The sequence below is a fragment of the Paramormyrops kingsleyae genome, chromosome 1 (assembly GCF_048594095.1).
Source record: "Paramormyrops kingsleyae isolate MSU_618 chromosome 1, PKINGS_0.4, whole genome shotgun sequence".
Lineage (NCBI taxonomy): Eukaryota > Metazoa > Chordata > Actinopteri > Osteoglossiformes > Mormyridae > Paramormyrops > Paramormyrops kingsleyae.
The window spans coordinates 74,914,218-74,934,880 of record NC_132797.1 but is presented as its reverse complement, the minus strand read 5'-3'; the positions used below and the strand labels follow the sequence as shown (position 1 = coordinate 74,934,880).

At 43.7% G+C, this 20,663-nt stretch overlaps 2 protein-coding genes across 8 annotated transcripts; both read left to right on the top strand.

Moving 5' to 3' along the window:
• Nucleotides 1-737: 737 nt before the first annotated feature.
• LOC111838148 (vesicle transport protein SFT2B-like) lies at nucleotides 738-8,165 on the top strand. Of its 2 annotated transcripts, XM_023800807.2 has the most exons (8): nucleotides 741-954; nucleotides 1,481-1,570; nucleotides 2,048-2,133; nucleotides 2,533-2,614; nucleotides 4,938-4,973; nucleotides 5,107-5,165; nucleotides 5,933-5,962; nucleotides 6,757-8,165. In XM_023800807.2, the coding sequence occupies exons 1-8, from the start codon at nucleotides 898-900 to the stop codon at nucleotides 6,794-6,796; spliced, it is 480 nt and encodes a 159-aa protein (XP_023656575.1). In that variant the 5' UTR covers nucleotides 741-897; the 3' UTR covers nucleotides 6,797-8,165. The 2 variants fall into 2 exon arrangements, with proteins under 2 accessions (XP_023656574.1, XP_023656575.1); XM_023800806.2 differs by lacking the exon at nucleotides 6,757-8,165 and having other exon boundaries at nucleotides 738-954; nucleotides 5,933-6,745.
• Nucleotides 8,166-8,267: 102 nt separating this feature from the next.
• tbx19 (T-box transcription factor 19) lies at nucleotides 8,268-18,689 on the top strand. Of its 6 annotated transcripts, XM_023800842.2 has the most exons (9): nucleotides 8,268-8,365; nucleotides 8,612-8,682; nucleotides 9,726-11,624; nucleotides 12,754-13,018; nucleotides 14,873-15,007; nucleotides 15,098-15,159; nucleotides 16,175-16,236; nucleotides 16,617-17,013; nucleotides 17,886-18,689. In XM_023800842.2, exons 3-9 carry the CDS (start codon nucleotides 11,398-11,400, stop codon nucleotides 18,121-18,123), a joined length of 1,386 nt encoding a protein of 461 aa, XP_023656610.1. In that variant the 5' UTR covers nucleotides 8,268-8,365; nucleotides 8,612-8,682; nucleotides 9,726-11,397; the 3' UTR covers nucleotides 18,124-18,689. The 6 variants fall into 6 exon arrangements, 5 of the variants coding, with proteins under 5 accessions (XP_023656610.1, XP_072555363.1, XP_023656612.1 ...); XM_072699262.1 differs by lacking the exons at nucleotides 8,268-8,365; nucleotides 8,612-8,682 and adding an exon at nucleotides 8,856-9,321; XR_011982577.1 differs by lacking the exons at nucleotides 8,268-8,365; nucleotides 8,612-8,682 and adding an exon at nucleotides 17,562-17,690 and having other exon boundaries at nucleotides 9,331-11,624; nucleotides 17,886-17,987.
• The last annotated feature ends 1,974 nt before the right edge of the window (nucleotides 18,690-20,663 follow it).

Here is a 20,663-nt window from a genome sequence, read left to right as displayed (position 1 = left end):
CATTGCTTGCATTTATAGCGGAGTTCCCACCAAAGTGCCTCACTCCTAAAAAATCGGTCGGTGATCTTCCAGAACCGTGAAAAAGTGGGTCCATCCTGGATACTGGAATGTCATCTCTGCGCCCCCTTTCAGCACCTTAATCCAGATGTGACCGCTAAAGCTGGTGTATGATGTCGCGCTGCCGGGTCGCCATGCGGATGAGGGCCCGGGGTTCACGGAGACCGGCCCTTGTGCTTTTTAAAACCACACCTTGTTTTTTGAATGACGACAGACTAAATCATAATCATCATTTCGGGAGTAATAACAACAATGGCAATAATGATTATTATTATCATCACTGTGACTGTGGGGGACTGGCAACCCGTCCGGTCCTGCTGTCTGGTCTGGTCAGAGCCAGGCCCCCCTCGCGACTGTGACCAGGATGAACACTTACACGATGAGTGGATGGACTGTCATTATTAATAGTAATAAAGTATAAGCGCCGGGCCTACCCCTGAAGTTAATGTTGATACGAGATTTACGTTGGCTATTGTATAGGATACTGAATTAGACAAATCACAATACATTTGAATGAATTTTAAACAAAAATCTGCTTTAATATGCTTGAACGGATAATGTTTTATTTTTGTCTAAGTATGCCAGCGTTAAAAACTAATAAAGTGCTGATACTTTGAGTGATCTCCATTGTAGGGGTTTTTAGCGGCCGGGGCTCCTGGGATTGTAGTTTTCTCCCGCATGCCCTAGGATGACGTCACGTTTCCGTAACACACCGGCGGAAGCTGCCGAATCCACCTGTTGGGCTGCGACGGGAAAATCGGGAGCAGAGAAGAAGTTATCCGAAAAAATAACTTACAAAGGTATTGCGTACCTAGTAGAGATTTCGTTTGCCCTGTTTTCATGGACAAACTAAAGAAAGTACTAAGTGGTCACGACGACGACACCACTGTATTGCAGGTAATACGTTTGAAAGTGAAACGACGCGGGTTTAAAATGGTCTGCATTTGTGATACTTTCCTGTTGTAGGACGTTTTCGTTAATAATGATACCGTTCGCGTATGTGTTATGCAGTCAGACATACTCTCGAAACGGGATGGACACCAACTTTATCATGTCGTTAGTAATGATGTCAGATTGCAAACAAACGTGCTGCTTAACAACACGAATGGGGGGGGAGCATTTAGTCAGAGCGAAGCGTTGCAATTTCATGAAACTAGAAACCTCGTTTTCTCTACAGAAGAAAGCACAGAAAACTCCTTTCCTACGTGATCTGTATTATACCTACCCAGCGGCACAATGCATGGGTGCATTTGGTAACCGTGTACGGTTCATTCCTATCTGACACGCAAAGTAAATACACATTGTGATTCTCCCAGATGTTTTCCAGGAATATTGCGGTGACTGTTCTTCAGTGTCAGTGCAAATAAATTGCCTGTGTATTTATTAAACTGCTTTCACCCTGCTCTCCAAATTCCCCGTCTAGGCGGTGAATGAAGCCTCCACTTTATCATGGGGGACGCGGATGAAGGGCTTCGTCGCCTGCTTTGTCCTCGGTGTGGTGTGTTCAGTGCTGGTGAGCTTCAAGCCACTGATCTCGTGTTGCTTGCCGAGCCGTGACGTCACTAAATGTCATCTTTATGTCGATCTTCGTCTCATGCTTCAAAGCGCGGATGCCATTGGAAGGCTGGTGCGACGGGTCTAGCCTGATTACAGGAATGTTCAGAGTTGCAGCAGTGTTTACGATCTCTTGGGCTGTTTAATGAATTACGGAAATAACTTGTCGCGTTGATAATGCACAGACAACAAAGTGTTTGCTTTTATAACTAGAAAAACCACATATGCAAAAATCGTTTTTTTGTAGACTGGAATAGTCTCTTATGTGAAACGTTTGACAAATGATTACAAATTAGGTGTGTTGAGACTACACCCTAGTTAAAAGATGTAGGTCTCTTTTAGACGTAAATGGGATCACGAGGACCTGTTGCTTATGTGTTTCTCTGTTTATTTTGTTAACCCATGTTCCTCCGCATTTGTCACCTTTTACTGCCAGGGAGTATGTCTGCTGTGGCTGCCGAAAATTGGATTGATACTGTTCATCGTCTTTTACACATTTGGCAACATTACCTCTCTGTTAAGGTAGGTCTCATTTGTAGATGCACAAATTCTGTTCCAAATACTAACTATACTGATCATACCCACACACATCTGATGACTGTTTATCTAGGTGACCTGGGAACGTGGCGGTCATTCTGCAGCTCGGACAGCCTGAGATTTCTGTGCAATTATAGTTTATTTGATGTCCTGCCTTATTTAATAAACTGATCAGTCTGTACTCTCCCCTGGCCATTTTATCTCCCGCTATAAAAACAGCTGAGCATCTGAACTACACATTTATAATTTACACCGTGAGGATTTGAGGTTTCATTTTAATTGCAATCTTCGCATTATAGCATAGTAGTGTTTCTGACAGACAACCCACTTCCAAAAAAATTAGTCAGATGATGTACATCCTGTCCACCCACCCCCCCCTTACAGCACCATGTTCTTGATGGGGCCACTAAAGCAGCTGAAGCGGATGTGTGACAAAACGCGTGTGGTGGCCACCATCTTGCTGCTGGTGAGTGCCCGGCCGTGTACGAATAGCGCCCCCTTGTGCCCAGAATGCACACAGCTCAGCCGCACACACCCCTCTCCTAGGCCCTAACGGTGCATAGTGTGTATGGTGCTTTAGCTGTAAGACACTTAAAAAGATGAATGGTTTGGATTTAGCAGAGGGTGCAAAGTGTGTACACTACCTGTCATGTATTTGACGAGTGTCCCCCTTCATATAGTGAAATTATATTTCATGAGATAGGATATTTCAACAAGAAACTGCACTACAATGACTGGCATTCATGTTGCTTCAATTTTGCCCATGGACGGTACTCAGGAAGTTGTACCTTCTCGAGTGGAGAGGCTGATAGACCGTTTTATATATTTATTTTGCTTTGTTTTTTGAGACCTTAACCCTCATTTGATTGGCTGTTGTGGTGAGAGGTCAAAGAGCCCCCTTTTCATTGGTTCTGGGCCCGGCTGGGCTAAGAGCCGCTGGCGGAGGCAGTGGGGAAAATCAAATTTGTCGGGTCTGGCAAAGCAAAGGGGGTTCTGTCTGTCAGTACGGTGGGGGGTCAACTACATCTCCAGCGGAGTGTAAACAAATAACCTACTGAAGCGAACAAGAAAAATGAGAAAATTCCTCACTGTAATACTGTGACATTATGCAGGTACAAGCAGATAGGAATATTTACTCTATTTTACTTTGCTCCCAATATGTCTGATGCCATTTCATTGCGGCCAGGAGAGTCTACAGAGCATCAGTCATCTTCATGCAGAAATCCTTTTATATGTAACTGTGGGCTGTTTACTTTTGGGCAACAGAAAAAGAAGGAAACATGCGTGCAAGCTTTGGACTAGTGAGTGAAATACATTATATTACCAAAAGTATTGGGACACCCCTCCAAATCATTGAATTCAGGTGTTCCAATCACTTCCATAGCCACAGGTGTATAAAATCAAGCACCTAGGCATGCAGACGGCTTCTACAAACATTTGCGAAAGAATGGGTCACCCTCAGGAGCTCAGTTCAAGCGTGGTATCGTGATAGGTTGCCATCTGTGCAATAAGTCCATTCGTGAAATTTCTTCACTACTAAATTTTTTTCATTACTCGTCCTAAACCTTGTGGACAGCCTTCCCAGAAGAGTTGAAGCTGTTATAGCTGCAGAAGGTGGGCTAACTCCATATTAAAGCTTATGTATTAAGAATGGGATGTCATCAAAGTTCATGTGTGTGTAAAGGCAGGTGTCCCGATACTTTTGGCAATACAGTGGTACCTCAGAACTCGAACTTAATCCGTTCAGAACTCAGGATGGAATCCTAAAAAGTTCGAGTTGTGATCGAATTTTCCCCATAAGAGATAATGAGAAACCAATTAATTGGTTCCCGGCCCCAAAAAAATTACACCGAAATATGTTTTTTTTAGCATTTAAACACAAAATGAACCGGACAAAACAAGAAAAGCATATACTGCACTAAACAGATCTAAGCACATTTATCAAAACAGTAATTTTTAAATTAAGAAAATAAATGTATCCAAACAATGTGTAAAGTTAAAAAAAACAATGTGTCATGCCCCGATCGTCCGCTCCTTCCGTGTGCCATGCCCCCTCGTTAACCCCGTGTGGAATCCCCGTGTGATCAGCTGTTTCGGGTTGTTGTCATTAGTCCTCTGTATTTCGTCCGCATTTCAGTTTGTTTCCCCAGTCCGGTCATTGTATTGTCCGTCTGCGTTTTGCCTGCCTTACCTGTAATTAAACCCCGTATTCTCCGATACCCTGACGTCTGCGCCTTTGTCTCCGTTCTGTCCCTGCTGTGCACGACAATATTATTATAATTAAATGTATTAATGGTTTATTATTAATATTAAAATAATTAATAAGAAATCTTTATATTTAAATGTATTTTATTATATAATAATAATTACTGTTACTGTCTACCATTGTCTAAATGTATTTTTACTGTCTAAGTATATGTTTTCAGCTAGTGTAAACATGCATGATGCTATCACAGCGAATGCGAGGCTGAGACTGAAGCGTTACCCTTTGTTTCCGCTGAGAGACGTGCCGCGTGACTCATTTCCCCACGCGTACAAGTTATCTTAGGTCGGCATTCACGGTTTGACTTCTGAGATTCAGATCGAGTTGTAGGTAATTTTTTTTTCTAACTGGTTGGTTCAACTTTTAAGAAATCCGAGTTTTAATGAGTTCGAGAACTGAGGTACCACTGTATAGCGTAGTAAGGGTTGAGGTTAATCAAGAATACACATTTCTCACTCTCTTAAACCGCTGCTGTTCCATTTCTGAGTATTTTTTATATGTTTGATTTAATGTGATTTTTTTATAGACATTTCTTGGACTGACACTCTGCTCTGCCTTTTGGGTGAGTGGATTGCTATTTTTGAGCTGACAGTTTGTTACTCTCCGATTAATCGGAATCAGAAAAGTCTTATCCTGGAGAAAAATGTTTTGATTACTTCGCTGTTTGATTGCTCATATCTGTTTGATTCTTTCAGTGGAAGAACAATGGCCTTGCTTTGCTGTTTTGCATTTTGCAGTTCTTAGCCTTTGCTTGGTGAGTGAAGACTCACAAGGGTGTGGGTCAACAATATTTTGAGATCAACGATGGGGCAGATCAATCCTTTAGTGTTAAATCACAGTAGAATAGAATAAAAAACTGACAAGAGAAAGATGGTTGTTAGAATGGACGTTTTAGCGTTTTGTCCCCAAAGCTTCTTTGCCGTCTCATAAGGGGACCGTTACCTGGAGCCAGTATCCCCAGAGAGACAAGAGTCATAATAACAAATTATGACACCGGCGAGGATACAGGCTGGCTTGCTTTCGCCCACTGGCATTCTGCTTCATAACATAATTAATGTTTTTTTTTTTTTTTATAAAAAAACAACCAATTATTTTTCTAGCTCTTAGCTCAGGCAATTTGTATAAGGGCAAAATAGCTCACGCCAGGTCTGGTAAAAGCAGGGGCCTTTGTTCTGTAAAACCCGTCCCTGTTGCATTGATACCTGACATCAACAAAAACCAGTGTTTAAAGAGTCCGTAAAACCTCTGGATTTCAGAGTGTGCTGTTTTTGGGGGGGGGGGGGGGGGGGGGTAGGAAGTGCTGATTGTGGGGGAGACGGCTAGCTGTGCAGCTGCTGTGCATCAGATCCACTGAGATAAATTCCCGCTGGTATGGAATCTGGCTTTAGCAACATGCTAATATGTAAATGATAAATCGATCCAGCATTTAAAAAATGTGAATTTGTTTCCCGTTTGTCATTTTCTTTAACTTAATCCCTAAGGTGCTGCTGTATTCCTAATAAAATTCTCTGTTTTTCGTAGGTACGGCCTGTCATATATTCCATTTGCAAGGTTAGTCTGTTTTGTTTGTTTGTTTGGCATTCTGTGTTTTTATCGGTTAACTTAAATGGTGTGCATAAGCCTTCATTATGTTTCATAAAGGACATGTGACATTTGTCTGAGTGCAGCATTAGCGCTAGTGAAGGCGCTGCGGTCCGGAAGAGCCTCCATCCCTCCAGGTGTCTGTGATGCCTGTGGAGAAACAGTAGACCATAGACTTCAGCTTAACCTCAGACAACAGGTCGTCTTTTAGGTTAAAAAACAAAAGTGTTAGGCCACCTATTCCAAAGTCATGTGACCACCAATTTGTTTCACTTCCAAGTGGAAAAGGGAAACCCAGAAAGATGGTTATGATGACTGTAATTATTATCAGTAAAACAGTTTGAAACACCTTCCAGTGCAGTTTGCCCAGAATGGAAAATGCACTAGACTGCGAGCAAACGTGCGAGCAAGGCAGTGACAGTGTGAATAGTGTGAATCCAGGAACGTTTAACGAAGGTAGTTTGCTGGTGGGATTTGTAACAACAGAAGGGTGAATTGTAAACATGGCCTGGTGTTTATCCAGATGAATATAAGTGTTTTGTCTCTTATGTTAGAGAAGCTCAAAGGTCTAGTCTGTGGTTTGTAGACTGGCCTGCAGGTAGGTGAGTGTTTTTCTATTTTTTTTTAACATGGGTCTTATTATTCAGACATTTCAAATGCCGTGAGTGAAGAGGCATTTTTGGAGGATAATTGCCTGTCATTGTCAGATTTTTGTATTTAGGTTCACATGTGGTGTGTTTGTGTGTGTGCGCTCTTTCTTCCAGAGATGCGATGATCAAACTCTTCTCCCTGTGCGTGAAGTAAGGAGCCTCTATGTGGCTGCCCCCCCGCCCCGCACCCTGGTGACCCTGGCCCCCGCACACAGCCCCTTCCTCCTGGCCCCACCCCCTCTCTCAGCCCCACACGCTTCCTGGCAGAAGCCACACCGCAGCTGTTCACTCCATCCCGGTTGACCGCCGCCGCCCAGTGAACAGCTACTGGAGTATCCCTCAGCATTTACCGACTTGAACGCCTTCCAAAACACAAATGCCTGCATGGACCATTTAAAAGAGTGGTTATTTTTTACAAAAACCTATTATTATTAAATGCTGTTTTTTAGTGCAGCACACCAGGGTTTTGTAAAACTGGGAATCATGGTTCTTTATTGAATGACTTCTTTTTTACATGTTAACAGATTAGTTTATACAAATCAATCCTCTATGCCTCTCTGGTTCTGTGATCTGGTCAACTCCATAGTTAGATAACTTGGTGTTCATATGGTTGTGTAGAGTGCAGCGTGTTGGATCAATAAGGATGTTCACTATTTTTTGCTGACCTTGCAATAATATGCATAAGTAATGTATAGTCCTTTGGCATGTTAATATTTCTAATGTGTATTATTTCTGAGAACAAAGTTAACTGAATTGTATTTTGCTTGTGTTTTTGTGAATGGTGTTGTCAAACCATGAATTGTGTTTTTAAAGTTTTACCAGCGTCTAACCTATGTTTTTTGCACAGTCCCGAATGTGTTTCGTAATAATTTCTTAAATATGCTTCAACGTTCCTTAACTACAAATTTCCAGTCTTAATACTATGTGTAACTGGATGTGCATTGATTGTGAATTATTGATGTGCATTATTTTCGGATAATAGCGGATTTAGCATCACCACTGACATGCCAAGATAGTAGACTTAAACCATTTGCCGTCGCGACACGTGACGCCTGCCCGCTGACTTTGCACGTGCCTTTCCGGCTCAGACGGACGGATCCGGCAGTAATTCTGTATTTATTAGACCGGGACTGTCCGGGCCCGCATCCGGTTTTGCCTTCCTGCCCTCCGCAGAACTTAAGCTACTGTCTGGTGTGTCGCCTTTAGCGACTCATTAAAGACACCAGTTTTGCACAGAAGTGTAGACCCCGAACCACCTGTTACTGATTATAGTGACAGTTGACAGTAGAAACACTTTTATGTTCATTATCTTAAATATTTTACTTAACAGAGTTTCAGTCGACTACGACTACCTCCGCCGTTATTAATTTTGTGGGCTTCATACAATTATTCAGTGTCTTTCTAACTTTGAGTAAGTGTTTAACTGCAACGTCTCGTCTTAGTGATGACGATAATCACCTTTGCTGCTGGTCTCATTTTAATTATGCTGTGTATAAATGATTAAATTCTTCATGAAAAATCTCCACGTTGTGTATGTCACTCGCTAACTATATTAGAAATGTACTTCTTTGCTAAGAAAAACCATTGGATCTCAACGAGAAGGCAAAGCGGGTCGCGTCGGAACCAGTAACTCCGTTCCGCTGACCCGACATGTCTTCAGTATCTGTGCTTTTCATGAGAATGTCCGGAGTCTTTTGTGTATAACAAATATTAGCATCTTGATGTAAGTGGATAAAAATCGCAAAGGTCGTTTTAACAGTGTGCGATGAAAGCACAGGTTTAAATCTTTCCTCTGGTGCATAATATGAATACCGTAGTCCGTTACTGTGGTACTATGTGTGTACAGTAGGCCTACGTGGTATAGGCCTACCCAGAGTTACGCATTGGCAACGTCTGCATGCATGTTTTGACGAATCATTTTTAATTTTTCTTTTTCTGAAATGCTCAATATTTTTTCTTGTTTGTTTAGAGGCCATTAAGCGAGACAGCCTACGACCAGGGCTACTAGATCGGCCTATTTGCGTAATCAGAATATAAACGGTATGTGTTGGTCTTACACTATATAACACAGCATTGAAGCTACATAACATAATACAGCTTTGTAGATGAATTGAAACGCTTAGGTATACAGAATGCGTCTCCCCCGCCCTTCCAAGATACGGTTTAAAACCAGAAAATATTAAACAGTTTAATAGTAAGCGAAACATCCATAACAGTATATGGTACTACATGAAATGCCCCGTGGCCGCATTTGCTGTTCAGAGTAAAATTAGTCGCTGACATATGCCATAAGCTGTGCTGTTTGTCGCGGTTCGCTGGAAAGTAACCGGCTCACAGTAGCCCGGTATTACATGCGCTCCTTTTCTGCTTTTATTAAGCAGACCATAATAGTACACAGGGCCAAGTGATTTAATTCTGACCGCGGCACCCCAAAGCATACAAGTCGTTTATGTAGCGTGTTTTGTGAACGCGTCTGTTTTCTGTAACGTGTACGTCCGTGTGTTCCTGCCTGGGGTACTTTATTAATGTAGATTTTGAAACAAATTAATGGCTTGCGTGAACGTGGTAGGGCTATCGTTTTTGCTTTTTCAAAAAACTTTTGTAGTAGTTTCATTTAGACAAAATCTTGCCCAATATGCGGACAACATATTCTACCGGTGTCCTTTTCGGAAACAGGCGGTAAGAACGTCACGTCGCAGTGCTCCCTGTTTATCTGTTTTGCGGCAATAAGGTGTTTATTACCTAAGTAACTGTTTTTTGGGCTTATCCTTTTAGTAGTTATATGAAATTCTATTATTTCCGCAGGGTGCCGTTTTTTATTTTAACTTCGTCGTGCTTTTAAAATGTGTTAATTACTTATGCTATTTCTCTGCCGTTTGACTTATAATTCGTATTTTGAACGTTTGTTTTAAGAAATCAGTGTGAGGCTGGAGCTGTCCAGCAAAAGGTCAGCGGTTTTGATGACGTTAGAGGAAAAAATAGCTTTCGCTTCTAATTGCTAACTTTTGATACGCAAACACGCCCATCGCTAATGAAACCTTTATGTGTTTTAAGTCTGTTAATCCTCTGATCTCTTCGTCCAGGTTGCTCCTGATTAAAAGGCTGCCACGGCAGATGTAGCCGCGCCGGTCCCCTCGATGGCGTATGAACCAGCCGCAGATCAGGTTTCCGACCGGGGCACAGAGTGCGCGCTTATGCTTCAGGTGCTTCGGATAATGTATAGGAGAGTCGGGGGTTCTGATCATATGTCCTGTTTTAATGGGTCCTGTCAGACTGAGACACAGGAGTGTTCGGTCTTTGGTGTGTGCTCGCCGGATAAACAGGTTTAGGCTATTTAGTGTCCGCTTTTTTTTTTTTTTAGGATCGGACTCCGGAACCCGGATACGTGCCCCGGCATAATTTTGGTAGTCCTGGTGGCTGGACTTGTTAAACTTCCGTTGAAACGTCTCATAAGAAAATTGCTTAAAATTATTATAAATTTATAATAAATCTAGTCACATTTTTTTTGTTAATGAATTTAGGATTTAATGTGCACTTATTACACACCTATAGCCTACGTGACTAAGAGTCGTACTTTGCTCTCATCTTATAAGTCGCAATCCGCACACACTTTATTTTCGACAGAATTGTATTCATTAATCATGACTTTAATTGTTTTTATTAGCTTAGTTTCAGCTTATTTCAATAAGCTTGACAATTAAGTGTTTTTAAAATCCTTAAGTCTCACGCAAATGTTACGTACGGTCTAGACATTACTGAAAAGAAGGGAGATTTCTTATTAAACGCTGCATCGTGGGCGGGGTAAGAAAAACAATCTCTTATGGGCGAAGAATATTTTTCCCATTCTTGTATTTTATGTTAAAAGAAGAGACAAGTGGTTAGTGAGTCTGGTCCCCTGTCCAAAGTGCTGAAACTTTGCTCAAATGTTGTAGGCAAATGGCTCTGCATCAGAAACTAGAATTTCAAAAGAAAAAGGATCAGATTCGGATTCAAAATAATAAAATAGTTCAAATGGCGGTTACTGTCGTTTGTTATTGTTTAATATAATAAATATTCAATCAGCTGATCAAACCACGAGTTATTAGGAAAAGAGCAGCTGACAACTGCAAGAAAGTGGAAAACTGGCGTTCAGTTCAAGAAAAATGCCCCCCAGAAAGAAATGTGGGAATCAATAGGACTGACGGGATATAATGACGCTAAAACCCCTGGCTATTCACTTCCAAAATGCAGAGATGGATGGACAAACTTTAATATATCAAATGGTTGTTATAGGCTTGGTACATTTCAAGGTATTATTAGTGCTCACACAAATTGAGAAGCGGAGACTGATATAAAATTGTCTTTACAGCAGCCTACTACTTTCGTTTTTATAAAGAATAGCGACGAGAGGAACGGAAGACGTGTTAAGCACGCAAATTGTTCAGTGGGCAAGTTTTGTGGAAAAAATTGCCGTCAATCAGCTGTCGATCATGTGACTGATCCCTCTAGAGGTAGATGGTATTATCCTAAAGTGGCTTTTGGTTTTCATTGCATCAAGACATTGACTGGGAAATATTCGGGAAACATCCTAATGTGCGCTTAAATCATTTAAATATTAAAACGCCAAATCCTACCAATTCGGTGCTAATAGATAGTGGACAGTTAATCGGTTAACACGAGAACTGAGAGTTTTGCTCTCCTCGTTTTGTACCTTTATTTTCATGCGTGCTTTCCCGCAAAGTGCCCACTCCGTTTCTTTAGAAGTTCAATAATTCAATGAAGGTGGAGAGTAATATGGGCGACGCGGCGAGCGGCGGCCGTGGTAGCGGCACCAGCGAATGCTGCATCAGCCGACTCCTCAGTGTGGTGGAGAGCGAGCTGCAGGCCGGCCGGGAGAAAGGGGACCCCACGGAGAAGCAGCTTAAGGTCAGCCTGGAAGAGGCTGAACTTTGGAAGAAATTCATGGATGCCACTAATGAAATGATTGTCACTAAGAACGGCAGGTGGGTTTGCACATGCAATATGACCGTTGATTTTCTTGAATACGAAATTGCTGTAAATGCATATAAATGTTTTATGTCTTTATATGAAACGCCATTCGCATTAATATACATAAATGAACAACATAACAAAGTAAAATGAATTATCCGTTCCAGTTAAGTCTACTTAAGGGTAGGATATGCGCTGTACTTTCGTGAAACTTATAACCAAAACCAATGGCGCATACCGTTTGGGTCCTCAATCATTTTTGTGTTTGTGGGTAAAACTATTCAATTAATCATCCAACATTAACTTTTGATACCATATAATGAATAATACCAGTTACCGAAAACTTTGGACTTTTAGAATAAGGACGCGCGCTTTTGTTCACTTAATGAATGTATGTCATTTAATATGAAGATGTTACGTCTGCACATTTGTGTATTTATATAATGAATACAATTTAGACAAAGCATGAATGTAAAGATTTCCATTTGGACTGTAGGGAATAATGCATTTTTGAGTTTATTATACCCGTGGCTGAAAATAGGTTTTTTTAAAAAAAAAAAAATAATAAAATGACATAAACTAGTTGAAACTCAACTGTCTTAAACGTTTTTGTATTTACGAAAATCCGGACATACCTCATGTGAACATGTTTTGCGATTCATTTTTATACAGGGCTGACTCTTTTTAATGACATCTAAATGTAAAAATAATACTGCTTAAAATAACTACGGCATGTTTGTTTTTTTTTTGTTTAAATCACTCAAAACGTTTCAGCGATAGATGGCGAAAAATCTAAATAATGATAAATACCATTTAAATGTGTAAATGACCAAAGATATGTTATTTGTCTGTTGATCTATACTAGAGCGGGGTGTTTGTCTGTGGTTTGATGGGGTATGTGTCTAATGAATCTGATTTTAGTGACCGTCACTCATCTCCTGGTCATCGCACACTGTGGGTGGGAAGGTGTCCATTTGTTTAAACAGATCCACTTCAAACTTGTTTTGTATGTTTTTTTCCATGTCCTATAAAAATACAAAAGTGTCCAAATAGACAAAGCTGGAAGTGATTTGCGTTGGGGGTGTGTAAGTGGAGCCCGCACTGGCAGTGTGTTCTAACGCCGGCGCTCTGCACTGTCCCCAGGAGGATGTTCCCGGTCCTGAAGGTCAGCGTGTCCGGCCTGGACCCCAATGCTATGTACTCCATCCTGCTCGATTTCGCCCCCGCCGACACCCACCGCTGGAAGTATGTGAACGGCGAGTGGGTCCCTGCGGGCAAGCCGGAGCCACACAGTCACAGCTGCGTTTACATCCACCCCGACTCGCCCAACTTTGGGGCTCACTGGATGAAAGCGCCTGTCTCCTTCAGCAAGGTCAAGCTGACCAACAAGCTGAATGGAGGAGGACAGGTGATACATACCAGCTATGCCTCACGCACACGCATAATACACACCAGCAATGCGTAATGCACACGCACGATACACACCAGCAATGCCTCACGCACACGCATGATACACACCAGCAATGCCTCACGCACCTACCAGCTATAACTCACGCACACGCACCCACCAGCTATGCCTCACGCACACGCACCCACCAGCTATGCCTCCTGCACACGCACTCACCAGCTATGCCTCATGCACACACGCATGATACACACCAGCTATGCCTCACGCACACGCATCTACCAGCTATGCCTCACGCACACGCATTCTCAGTGAAATGATCCGAAAACCAAAAAATGAAAACTGATATATAAAAATATGCTTTTTCTTCTTCTTGTAGCTCCTCACAATCAGGGAAACAGAAATGCATACACAGAAATACTCAGACATTTATGCTTCCAAATGCACTGTGTGCAAGACACATGCATTTTCATGTCACAAACAAGCTCGTCAGATCAGATTCCGTAACGTCAGGAGAAGCTCTTTACCACGGTCCTTCTTAGACTAGCCAGATTGATTTTTTTAGCCTCCAGAATAATTCACATGCTGGCTGTATGTAAGAGGAGGCCCACGTGTTTAAGGGATGTCAGGCAGCCGGCGTGTAGGATGTAACTTGAGCCTGTAACTTTACATTCCTTCTGTTGTCTTTTTTTTTTTTTGGCCAGATTGTTCAGTGGGTACATTAACATATGAAAACTACTTTGAAGTATGTTTGGCCCACCTTTGATACTTCTCCAAAGATCGGTGCTCTTAGGGAGATGGAGCACTGCGGCTTTTAGGGGACTCTGGCTGCCTCTAATCGCAGGCTTCGCCCTGTGGAAATATCAAGTGTGCATTTATACAATTAGTGGGATCCTCTCAGGCCACTTCACCTATAGAGACCCTTTGTTCCCCAGGGCCCGCATGTAAACAGGAATAAACAGCTCTTAATTACCACTTTTGGGATTTAATGGACTTCCTGCTGTTAAAAAAGAGAGAGCTGTACTTCATATAGTCATCCCGGCTTTCAGAGGGCACATTACAGAGGTCTGTGTGCTCTATTCAAGTATGACTTCAGAGCAAAATTATTGTTGGTATTTACATGTACCACAGTGCGCCCCCCCCCCCCCCCCCACTGCCTCCCCCGCCCCCATTGCTTTTCTTTGACATTAAATGCAGTGTTGGCAACACACAGGACTTTGAGTGAGAACCAGTCCTAAATGAAATAATTGCAGTGGTTAGTAGTACATTATGGTAATTACTTGTTTTATTTTCAGTGTGGAGTCAATTTAGCCCCAGTCCTTAGATGTTCAGGGAAAAAGCGAAACACACACACACACATAAACAAAGACCACAAAATCTAATAAACATCCACCCTGATGGGTATCTGGTTCTTTTTAGTCATTTGTATGTGAAAGGTGAAGTAAAGGCCTCAATCACAATGAAAAACTGTTTGTTTTTTTCAGGGGTCTGATAATTGTTAAATTGGGGGATTGTGGTATTGCATTCCCTGTCTCGCTGGCTCCCCCGCTGGTGAGATGAAGCGCTGCTGGCGGCCGCTTGGCGTCACACCTGGGCCAACCATGGATTTTATGAAAACTCAAGCCATGTGACCAGCGTGCATCAGACTTTGTTAGATTTACCAGAAGTTCTGCTTTTTCTGAGTTTCTCAGCATCAGTTCCCGATTCCACAATCTATTCCTCTACAACTTATTTAGGCTGGGTAGTTCTTCTACTCTTCATCAATAAAAAATTAGGTGGCTTACAGGTCTCTAAATCACAACTCTGGAACAGCACAGAATACAGACAGACTGATACCCCCTGAATCTTCTTTCACAGATCATGCTCAACTCCTTGCATAAGTATGAGCCCCAGATCCACATTGTCCGAGTCGGAGGCAACCACCGAATGGTCACCAACATCTCCTTCGCAGACACGCAGTTCATCGCTGTCACCGCCTACCAGAACGAGGAGGTCAGCGTTGCTGTTTTCTAGCTCCCCTGCCCCCCACTGCATTGTGCCCAGGTGCCAAGCCTTAACGTTTCCCTTTATCCATCCTTCAAGATCACTGCCTTGAAGATTAAGTACAATCCATTCGCCAAGGCGTTCTTGGATGCCAAGGAGCGGTGAGTCGGCTTTCGGTAGCCAATGGGAGCGGTGAGTCGGCTTTCGGTGGCCAATGGGAGCGGTGAGTCGGCTTTCGGTGGCCAATGGGAGCGGTGAGTTGGCTTTTGGTCCCCAGTGGGAGTGGTGAGTCGGCTTTCGGTAGCCAATGGGAGCGGTGAGTCGGCTTTCGGTGGCCAATGGGAGCGGTGAGTCGGCTTTCGGTGGCCAATGGGACCGGTTAGTCGGCTTTCGGTGGCCAATGGGAGCGGACACCGTGGAAAACCCACCGCAACTGGCCGCTCATAGCAACCACTTTAGAAAATTTGAAGAATTAGTTAACAGGACTTGAGGGCAAGTCGTGTTCATTTTTTTTTAATCATTCCATATCACGTTAGCGTTCTAAATCCCGCGACGGCCCAAGTGCTATCCAGCTCTTCAGGATTTGTTGCGCAGCTCGGTAAGCTCCATGTGGGCAAGGGGGGGGGGGGGGGGGACTGGAGTGGCTCGCTGGACGGTAGCGGCGTGATGGGCGTGAGTGCGTGTCGAGTGCCTGGAAGTGGCGAAGCTGTTAGGCAGCTTGTTGGAAAGTGTAGCCACCACGGGGGAGCGAGCAAGCGGTGTGCCGCCCCACTCGCACGGGTCCCTTCCCTCTCCAGCGCTGGCCTGCATTGATATCATTACCTGGTGGGGGGAGGGCAGATGGTGCAGTAGGTAAGGATATGCATTGCAACTTCATGGGTGTTAGTTCAAGTCCCGCTGGCGGGGCTGCCGCAGCACCTACAAAGAGGGTGAACCACTCTGGTACAAACAGCCTGGTATGTAAATTTAAGTTGAATAGGGGTGGGGGAAAATCACATGCTGGCTTAGTCACAAAAATATCACCCACTGGATGCCTGGATACTCAAAGGTTGATTTAGTGATTCATGTATGATCAGAATCAATTTGAAGTTCGGGGTGACGGCCGGAATGTTTCTGTTTGTGGCAATGACTTCGTAGTTTGAGCGGGAAACATGAGTCTCTTCATCTTCTCTGCAGGAACCACCCCAAAAACCTGGCAGAAGTTCCAGCGGAGAGCCAGCATGTTGGACTGTCTCACCGTGAGTCTCCGCTCTTTGTGTGTGTGTGTGTGTGTGTGTGTGTGTGTGTGTGTGTGTGCGTGTGCGTGAGATGGTTAGTGCTACTGGGTAGTAGGTGCTCCGGATTTGTGAAGAAAAAATGTTTGGATGAAATAATGCAGTCATATGACATAAAAGATTGAAATGGATTTGGTTCCTCTTTTTTATTATATAGATTATATATATTCAATGGCTGTGTAATTATATGTCTTCGATTGGGTGCATCAGCGAGCATGCCAGTGAAGTATCTGGCTAATAACGAATGGGTTATCAGTGCCTGCAAGGGAAGTGAATGAATGAATGACAGAGTTAATTGCCGTTAATTAGCCAGTGGCTGTCTGAAGCTCTGGCCCTGTTTCCAGTAGGTGGCTGGCTGATTTCCAACGGCGACAGCCTCTGCTCCCCTGGCAGTGCTAACTACCCCTACGGCGGAGCTCTGCCACTCGCCGCACCCCATGGGTATGAGCGCTACCCCCCCCTGCGGGGGCACCGCCCTGCCCCTTACCCATCCTCCTACATTCACCATCGAAACCACAGCTCAGGTGGGCAGACAGGCGGGGGTGCGCTGGGAAGTCACGGGAACGTTTCCTCGGCATGGTCTGTCCTCCCCTCTCTCTGTCACTCAGTGTCCCTGTCCGAGGCCAGTCCCGGAGGCCTGCAGGTGTTTCCCGGACATGACAACTGGACCCCCCTGTCTCCGTCAGCCCACCACAGCATGCTGCCGGTCTCTGCCACGTCCTCCACACCCGGAAGTAGCAGGTCAGTGGGACCCTGTGAGAGATCTGATCTGCCGCATGGACCTCCAGGGCTCGGCCGGCATGTGGATGCCGTCCATCCTGTGAGGAACAGTGGGGAAACTGCCCCCTTTGAAAACATACCACCATCCACACATTCTCTGTAAATCTTGTCCTATTCAATGTCAGGGGGGGGTCTGGAAGCTACAGGCGCAGGGCAGGGAACAGCCGAGGATGGGGCGCCGACCCGTTACAGAGCAACACTCTCACACCAGTCATTTAGTAACCCCAATTAACCTGTAGGGGGGGGTCCTGAGTAGCTGGAGGAAACGATGGATGAAAAGGGGAGAACGTGCAGGGACACCCACACAAGGGCTGTGTCCAAATTCAGGGGCTGCATCCTTCAAAGGACGGCAGTCTATGTAACTGCAGGCTGTTTCCATTGAAGGTGTGTGCAATGCATTTTGGGATATATTAGGCTGGTATGCTCATACATTCCCAGACCACATTTGCAGGAGCCTTTGAAATGGAACAGCCTTGTGTGACTGTGATGCATGTGGTCTTTGAATACAGCCCCTGAATTTGGGCACAGCTATGGAGCCATGGCAGAGACTCGAACCCTGGTCCCAGAGGTGTGAGGCAACAGTGCTAACCACTGCACCTCCCCCTATATTATTTTGAGTGATTGTCATGTATGTGAAGGTAAGTCTGACGGCTATATCAGGGTTACTCAATTGGCTCTGGACCTAAACACAATATAATCTGGAACATGGGACCCCCCCCCCCACCCAAGCATAAATTTTATTGTGGGGTAATCCCTGCACCCCCGCCATCCTCCTTTTGCACACCTTGTTCAAATGTTTCAAAGTACGTCTTATCATATGCTTTCTGCTCCAGCCAGTATCCGTGCCTGTGGACAGTGAGCAGCTGCAATGTCAACCCTGGGCCAGCAGGAGGCAGTGTAAGCTGCTCCCAAGGCCAGGGGCTGCATGCGGACCGGAGTCCCGCCTCCTCCTCACCTGGCTCTGTGCTGCAGGGTCACACCCAAGTAGGCACAGAAACGGTGGTGGAGCAGCACGGTCACATTCGGCTGGGTGGGGCCGGGTGGGCCGCAGTCTCCGCCCATTCCTTTTGAAGGACATCAGTAGACATCTCAGGGACTGGCCTCCCGTGGACCTTAGACTCCCTCTACCTAGTAACTTGGCATAAATGGATGAATGTGTTTTGATTTTTATGAACGCGTATTATTCTGCCAAGCTGAGGACAAAACACTGGTCACTTTTTTGCTATTCATGCTATCAGTGGCAAAGTGAGTTATAAATGTTGCTCTCGGCCTAAATGTCTATTTTCTTTGTTCTCTTGAAATTGCTATCAATTCACTGTCCCGAACTCCCTTCTGTGGTTATGGACAATCAAATTGTCAGCTTGTAACTTTGTGTGATGTGCCTTAGTCACGTGACTCTAAGTTTGTGAAGCGTTATAAAAACTCCGCAGAGTTACTTCAGCGTAAACAGCTTAATGTACATAGCTACTTGTCAAGGTCACCTATAAATCCTAATGTGTTGATAACTGTAAAATTCCTGGCGTAAGTTTCTTTTTTGAAGCTAAAATACTGGAAAAGGGTTAACTTTCTGTGTAAATAATGTATTTGCTGTGGAAATCTGCATGAAATTGTGTTGTCTAATAAAATAAACACGTGCAGCTAAACGACTTCAGTGTGTGTTAATTGCTACGTTCATGTGTATCGCGACACGAAGTCTAACATCCCATTAAATTTTCGGATTTCCCTCTTCTCATTTTTAACCATGAGGTTACTATCAGTCAGTGTGCATGACTATATTCTGGAATGCATTCAAGATGCACTGAGAGAAAAATATTAATATTTCTGCCACTTTTCACCTTTTGGGCTCAGTAAATAGATCCAGATTCTCTGAAATGGTCGTGCTAATTCTGAATTTCCAACTGGCTACCAGAGCTTGATCAGTGGACAGAGAGGCTGAACTTGGAAGTAAAACAAAAGTTCATCACATTGAAATTCACTGTCATGGTTGAATTCAGAAGCTTCGCCTGGGAATAAAGCAGCGTGCTGCAGACCTGCCAAGCACGCCACGCAGACCTGCCTCCCCACTCTGCTTCACTTATCCAAATTGGGCCTTTTATTTTTGCCATTAAACAACGCATAAAGAGATAGCCAATTATAACTCCATAATATTTTTACCCTCTTGAAAATGTTATTTTAATCACGGGCACAAGAAGAGCCACTTCGATGTTTTCACATGTGCATAATGAAATAATAACTGTCAGCCCGGTGGGTATGAAGTTGTCAGACTGCGGAAGCTTTCCGTCCACATATGCACACGGCTTTGCACTCAGCCCAGTGCTTTGAGTATCAGATTAATGCTACACATCCCTGCATATTCCCCCGAGGGAGCACCTCTCTGGGAAAGTCAAGCACAAATGTACTCATCACCAACTTCCCACACAAGGGCTCATTTGATCTCGAGTCAAAGTAGGCGTATCTTTATTTAGCCTATTAGATCTAATCAGAGATTTTCTGGGTAGACAATGAACATAAACAGTGACACGGAACATGAATGAATGAATTCATGAGTATCAATGGCCATTTAATTTCACGCCTAAGGAATTTGTCTTGCTTGCAGTGACATTTGTCATGGACCATCTCACAGGCAACGATGAACTTACTATAAAATGGAGTAGTAAACCAGCCTCAGTTAAAACGGGTATAGAGAATGAATGGATGGATGGATAGATGTGCAGTGCTTGTTTCTGCAATCCAGTGGCAGCTGCTGACCAAAATATTTAATGATGCAAACTCTGGACTGACACTGTAATTGGGCTTCAATGTCCACACTCATGGACTCACAGACTTTGAGCCGCGTGCCCACTAATCCCTCGAGGTCTTAGGGCTGTCTCATTGCCAAATGGCCAAGTGCAGGAGTGATCTCTTGCAGACATTCTGAGCTCTTTATGCACACGTTCTGCCTGAGGGAATTACCCACAATTCATAGCAACATGACGTGAAACACTGGGTTACCAGGGGAACCCCGGACAAATCAATGGTAAACAAACCCATTTCTTGATTTGTTTGATTTTGCTGTTTTGGCAAAAATTTTGTAAACTGATTATTTCACTATTACCTGTCGTCCACTTAGTAATGCAAGAGCCTGGAACATGTTCAATTTAGGTCCCTTAAGTGCCTTGGCCATGAAGCAAGTGCAAACCTTAAAATAAAAAGAACCAAACCCATAATGGTATGTCACAACCTGCTGTCCCATTCCTATTTATATAATTTCAAGCAGTTAGTAGCTACAATGATGTCACTTAAGTCTGTGAGGGTTGAGGGCTTAGGCCTTAGGAGGGACATTGGGATTGGGTGTAAGTGAAGCATGCTTCACTGGGTGGGATATATTCCATAACTATCTAATCAACTAGGCCTGCTACATAGAAGGTGAGGAGAAATAAATTGAAGTCTATAGGCTTAATGAGGAAGAAAATGTTTCGCTTCTCAGAAGTTCCTTTTATCAACCTAAAGGTGGTGCTGTTTTGCACAATACTTCGAAAACATTTTTTTGAACAGCCGCACTGTTTGGTTTCGCGTGGAAATTGTTGTTATTCATTGGCATCAAAGTTATATTTTATGTGACATGAATGTCA